This window comes from Salmo trutta, chromosome 38 (genome assembly GCF_901001165.1).
Source record: "Salmo trutta chromosome 38, fSalTru1.1, whole genome shotgun sequence".
Lineage (NCBI taxonomy): Eukaryota > Metazoa > Chordata > Actinopteri > Salmoniformes > Salmonidae > Salmo > Salmo trutta.
The window spans coordinates 21,356,419-21,362,833 of NC_042994.1; the positions used below are offsets into that span (position 1 = coordinate 21,356,419).

Here is a 6,415-nt window from a genome sequence, read left to right on the forward strand (position 1 = left end):
TTAACAGATCAGGTTCTGCATCCTCTCAACAACCACATAGCCATGCCTTGTGTCTTTTAGTGCGTTCCAGTTTACCACATTCCCTGGAGATAACACCTCCCCCTTCATGTAGCTTTGGATCTCACATGGGGAGAGCACTCTGTCCCACATGTGGACATCGGTCTCATGTCCGTAAAAGGAGTCATTCACATCAAACCCACCAGCATATGCATCTTGGTCCTGACCTAAAATAATACTCAGAGTACCAGAGATGGAGCCGCCGGCTTGGAGAGCTTTCCTCGCACTTGGCTTCCCATTCACCCACAGTTGAGTCAATCCTGTACTGGCATCCCACGTCCCACAAACAGAGTTCCACTCGTTCATTTTGTCTGGCAATCCCCAGAAATAGATACCTTGGTCCCCAATGTACACCCAGTAATTTCCCCCATCTCCCCTGAAGATAACAAAACCATTAGCATGAGAAGGCGTGGCCAATTTGAAAATGGTCAGATCCTTCGTCTGGTAGTCGGTGAAAAATCGAACGCAGACAGTCACTGCAAAGAAGATTTTGTTCATGTCAGGGGTTATCTTGACATAGGCGGTGTTTGACTCCACTGGGAAAATGATTTCCTTCCCTGACATGTCTGTTACAATTAGAATAATATTTGTTATTAGAGTTGCAAAGGGAGGAAATATTCCCCGTAACTTTCAAAATGTAGTGTTTGAAAATTTCCAGAACTTAGGGAAATTACAGGGAATTTTGCAATCCTATAGTAAGTAAGTACTACTGAAACACATGTAATTATTCAACAATTCATAATAGTATTTTGGGCCATCTCCACGATTTCAGTCTTACCTTGTGGCACAGCATAGCAGCACGTAAGACCATCAGAAGCCATAAGCATTAATGTTATGGACACATCCTCAAAGGATATTCCTATTTATAGTATAGAAAACGGACTGAAAATGGGAGGAACTACCTGTATGCTCTTAGGAATGCCAGCCACACATAACACATTCCACCATGGACTATTTATTGCCTTAACTCCCTTATCTTACACATAGAATAAACCAAAACATACAGTCAATAATACAGTAGAAAAAAAAGAAAACAAAAAGTCTATATACAGTGAGTGCAAATGAGGTAACTCTGTGTTGTTGTATGTGTCAAATTGCTATGCTTTATCTTGGCCAGGTCGCAGTTGCAAATGAGAACTTGTTCTCAACTAACCTATCTGGTTAAATAAAGGTAAAAAAAATAAAAATAAAAACAAACAAAAAAAATCCCCCCTTCCTTGTTTTTGATATTGGTCTAGATTAGAAAATAGAGTCATCTGAGAATCTAAATTCATATGATTGATCAACATTGCCAGTTTATCAATATGTTTTATGTTCTGCCATCAGACTTTCTTGGTCAAACCAATTTCGAGGTCAACAGGTGTATTAGTCGGCATTGTCACACAGTTATTAGGTAATGGTATTATTGAGAAAACATCATAGTAAGGTACTTAATTGTTACCCAGAAATGATTTGATATTGAGATAAAAACAGCTACATTGGACCTTTAAAACTTGCTCAAACTCTATTGAATTTATGATGTTGACAACTGTGCCATACAGATTACAAAATAGTTAGGAAGAGATTTTTGTACCGATTCCATGGTACAGGGTGTATGAGTTGATATATAAAATGGCGCAAGATTCAAGACTTCGTGCTTTTCAGCTAAAATTATTATGTAGAATTTATGGCAACAAAATATTGAATATTTGGGGCATAAAATCGAAGCTCTGCAGATTTTGTTGTGAGGATACAGAATCAATAGACCATTTATTTTGCTATTGCCCTCAGGTGGCCTGTTTCTGGTCTCAGGTTCAGGAATGGCTGAAAATGCATAACATTGATCTAAAATGTATCCTAGAAATAGTACTGTTAGGAGATCTGGAGAGACAGGGTCAGTCAATTACTAATATACTAATACTTTTAGTAAAAGTATTTATTTTCAACTCGCAATCTGTGGATTCTATTCGATTAGATAGATTGAAATTGTACGTTAAACATCACAGCATAGTTGAAAGCGTAGAAATCCGAAGAGGGTGGCCAGCAGAGATAGGTGGCATAGGCTGAGGGAAGCTGAGGGTTGGGATGTGGAATTGGAGACAAGTGGGAGTGGAGTTGCTGGGCGGGAGATAGAATGATGGTCAAAGATAAAAATATAAAAAATAAAGTTCAAATAAAACATAATAAAAAGTATGTTTGAATGACACTTAGGGGCAGTGTTTTTACAGCTAATGCCGGTGTGCCTGAGACTGATGCCGTGCAGGTGTTTGTCCACATGCATATACACATACTCTCATTCAAATACATCTCACAGCTAGCCTTCAGGGAGCTGCTCATCCAGGAGCTTGCTAGCTACAGCAAGTCCACTGCAGCACCTTCTGTCCCTTCTACCTCTGTCCCTTCTGCTCCAACCAGTGGTGTTCACCTGCCCAGATTCATCTCTGCAGGCATGAATGTGCCTCAGGGCAAAAAGGGCACAGTAGGGAGGCGTCGTTGTGCCCTTTGTCACAGGAAATGCCCCATCACCTGCACCCCCTGTTCAGTAACCCTCTGCTTTACAGCAGAAAGAGACTGCTATGGGCCATGGCACCAGCAGCACAATATTGTGTAGAGGACTGAGGTTCTTCACAATATTGTAAATAGAAAATGTGTAAATAGTTACCCTTGCTATTTTAGATTTGTACATTTTTTTAAAAATGGTGGTGGGGGGGTGTTAGAATAGCATTTATGTATTTTGTATATAGTTCTTTCCTTCAAAATGTATCACTGTACCAATTCGGCCACTTGGGTACATTTGGGTACATTTGTGTGGGACACCTGGGTGACTTCATGCTCAATGTCATGTAGCTCACTCATTTTTGAAGTTATCTGTCTAAACCTTTGCTCAGCTATTGCTGCTATCTTATGTTCTTCATTCAAATCATTCCCAGCATCCTATCTGTATGTTTGGCTGTTCTTGTTCATTTGAAAGATGATGCAGCAACAATAAAAAACAGAAAACGTATGTTTATTTCCTTATATTTTCTTCTACCAGATCTATTGTGTTATATTCTCCTATATTCAATTCACATTTCCACAGAATTCAGAGTGTTTCCTTTCAAATGATACCAAGAATATGCATATCCTTGCTTCTGGGCCTGAGCTACAGGCAGTTAGATTACCCCGAAGAAGTTAAATTACATTGTATATATTCATACTGTTTAAGGGGGCACTTTGTCATGATGACAAGGTGAAGGTGCTCTACTCAAATGGCACAACAGAATCGTTCAGATTGACCAAAGAACAGCATATAACAACCATCTCGTATAATTGAGAGATGTTTCCTTTCATATCTGGAAAAGGACAACGTAGTAGAAGTATTAACTGGTGTTGCTGCAGCATTGCTCATCTTCACAGTGGGAATCCAGTCGAGGTGTCTTGATAGAGGCCAGCTGGTGAACCTACAGCAGTACAGTGCTATCACAGTGCCATCCATTTTGTCACCAAAGCCCCATATACTACCCACCACTGCGACCTGTACGCTCTCGTTGGCTGGCCCTCGCTTCATACTCGTCGCCAAACCCACTGGCTCCAGGTCATCTACAAGACCCTGCTAGGTAAAGTCCCCCCTTATCTCCGCTCACTGGTCACCATAGCAGCACCCACCTGTAACACGCGCTCCAGCAGGTATAACTCTCTGGTCACCCTCAAAGCCAATTCCTCCTTTGGCTGTCTCTCCTTCCAGTTCTCTGCTGCCAATGACTGGAACGAACTACAAAAATATCTGAAACTGGAAACACAAAATCTCCCTCACTAGCTTTAAGCACCAGATGTCAGAGCAGCTCACAGATCACTGCACCTGTACATAGCCCATCTACAATTTAGCCCATACTGTCTTTATTACTCTTCCCCATACTCTTCCCCTACTGTATTTATTTATTTTGCTCCTTTGCACCCCATTATTTCTATTTCTACTTTGCACTTTCTTCCACTACAAATCTACCATTCCAGTGTTTTACTTGCTATATTGTATTTACTTTGCCACCATGGCCTTTTTTGCCTTTACCTCCCTTATCTCACCTCATTTGCTCACATTGTATATAGACTTATTTTTCTACTGTATTATTGACGGTATGTTTGTTTTACTCCATGTGTAACTCTGTGTTGTTGTATGTGTCAAACTGCTTTGCTTTATCTTAGCCAGGTCGCAATTGTAAATGAGAACTTGTTCTCAACTTGCCCCCAAACTTTTCTTGTTTTAATTTCATTGTTAGACATAAAAGACTGTAAAAACACCAAGTGATTTTAATTTTGGAAATCTGTTCCAAACTATTCCCACGCATAATAGACACATGATCGATCGTATACAAATGTAAGCATGGTTTGAAATGATCTGTTTGTGATTCTTGAGGTCAAATTTTTAACAGATCAGGTTCTGCATCCTCTCAACAACCACATAGCCATGCCTTGTGTCTTTTAGTGCGTTCCAGTTTACCACATTCCCTGGAGATAACACCTCCCCCTTCATGTAGCTTTGGATCTCACATGGGGAGAGCACTCTGTCCCACATGTGGACATCGGTCTCATGTCCGTAAAAGGAGTCATTCACATCAAACCCACCAGCATATGCATCTTGGTCCTGACCTAAAATAATACTCAGAGTACCAGAGATGGAGCCGCCGGCTTGGAGAGCTTTCCTCGCACTTGGCTTCCCATTCACCCACAGTTGAGTCAATCCTGTACTGGCATCCCACGTCCCACAAACAGAGTTCCACTCGTTCATTTTGTCTGGCAATCCCCAGAAATAGATACCTTGGTCCCCAATGTACACCCAGTAATTTCCCCCATCTCCCCTGAAGATAACAAAACCATTAGCATGAGAAGGCGTGGCCAATTTGAAAATGGTCAGATCCTTCGTCTGGTAGTCGGTGAAAAATCGAACGCAGACAGTCACTGCAAAGAAGATTTTGTTCATGTCAGGGGTTATCTTGACATAGGCGGTGTTTGACTCCACTGGGAAAATGATTTCCTTCCCTGACATGTCTGTTACAATTAGAATAATATTTGTTATTAGAGTTGCAAAGGGAGGAAATATTCCCCGTAACTTTCAAAATGTAGTGTTTGAAAATTTCCAGAACTTAGGGAAATTACAGGGAATTTTGCAATCCTATAGTAAGTAAGTACTACTGAAACACATGTAATTATTCAACAATTCATAATAGTATTTTGGGCCATCTCCACGATTTCAGTCTTACCTTGTGGCACAGCATAGCAGCACGTAAGACCATCAGAAGCCATAAGCATTAATGTTATGGACACATCCTCAAAGGATATTCCTATTTATAGTATAGAAAACGGACTGAAAATGGGAGGAACTACCTGTATGCTCTTAGGAATGCCAGCCACACATAACACATTCCACCATGGACTATTTATTGCCTTAACTCCCTTATCTTACACATAGAATAAACCAAAACATACAGTCAATAATACAGTAGAAAAAAAAGAAAACAAAAAGTCTATATACAGTGAGTGCAAATGAGGTAACTCTGTGTTGTTGTATGTGTCAAATTGCTATGCTTTATCTTGGCCAGGTCGCAGTTGCAAATGAGAACTTGTTCTCAACTAACCTATCTGGTTAAATAAAGGTAAAAAAAATAAAAATAAAAACAAACAAAAAAAATCCCCCCTTCCTTGTTTTTGATATTGGTCTAGATTAGAAAATAGAGTCATCTGAGAATCTAAATTCATATGATTGATCAACATTGCCAGTTTATCAATATGTTTTATGTTCTGCCATCAGACTTTCTTGGTCAAACCAATTTCGAGGTCAACAGGTGTATTAGTCGGCATTGTCACACAGTTATTAGGTAATGGTATTATTGAGAAAACATCATAGTAAGGTACTTAATTGTTACCCAGAAATGATTTGATATTGAGATAAAAACAGCTACATTGGACCTTTAAAACTTGCTCAAACTCTATTGAATTTATGATGTTGACAACTGTGCCATACAGATTACAAAATAGTTAGGAAGAGATTTTTGTACCGATTCCATGGTACAGGGTGTATGAGTTGATATATAAAATGGCGCAAGATTCAAGACTTCGTGCTTTTCAGCTAAAATTATTATGTAGAATTTATGGCAACAAAATATTGAATATTTGGGGCATAAAATCGAAGCTCTGCAGATTTTGTTGTGAGGATACAGAATCAATAGACCATTTATTTTGCTATTGCCCTCAGGTGGCCTGTTTCTGGTCTCAGGTTCAGGAATGGCTGAAAATGCATAACATTGATCTAAAATGTATCCTAGAAATAGTACTGTTAGGAGATCTGGAGAGACAGGGTCAGTCAATTACTAATATACTAATACTTTTAGTAAAAGTATTTATTTTC

General features: G+C 39.5%; 2 protein-coding genes across 2 annotated transcripts; both read right to left on the minus strand.

Annotated features, from left to right (window-relative positions):
• Nucleotides 1–1,665, minus strand: LOC115178012 (C-reactive protein-like). The gene has a single exon (XM_029739022.1). The coding sequence runs from the start codon at nt 619–621 to the stop codon at nt 1–3; it is 621 nt and encodes a 206-aa protein (XP_029594882.1). The 5' UTR covers nt 622–1,665.
• A 2,770-nt stretch (nt 1,666–4,435) lies between these two features.
• Nucleotides 4,436–6,100, minus strand: LOC115178013 (C-reactive protein-like). The gene has a single exon (XM_029739023.1). It carries the CDS (start codon nt 5,054–5,056, stop codon nt 4,436–4,438), a length of 621 nt encoding a protein of 206 aa, XP_029594883.1. The 5' UTR covers nt 5,057–6,100.
• Nucleotides 6,101–6,415: the final 315 nt, after the last annotated feature.

Excerpts from the sequence above, each read along its gene's own strand:
- LOC115178012 (XM_029739022.1), bottom strand. The coding sequence starts at position 621 with ATGTCAGGGAAGGAAATCATTTTCCCAGTGGAGTCAAACACCGCCTAT.
- LOC115178013 (XM_029739023.1), bottom strand. The coding sequence starts at position 5,056 with ATGTCAGGGAAGGAAATCATTTTCCCAGTGGAGTCAAACACCGCCTAT.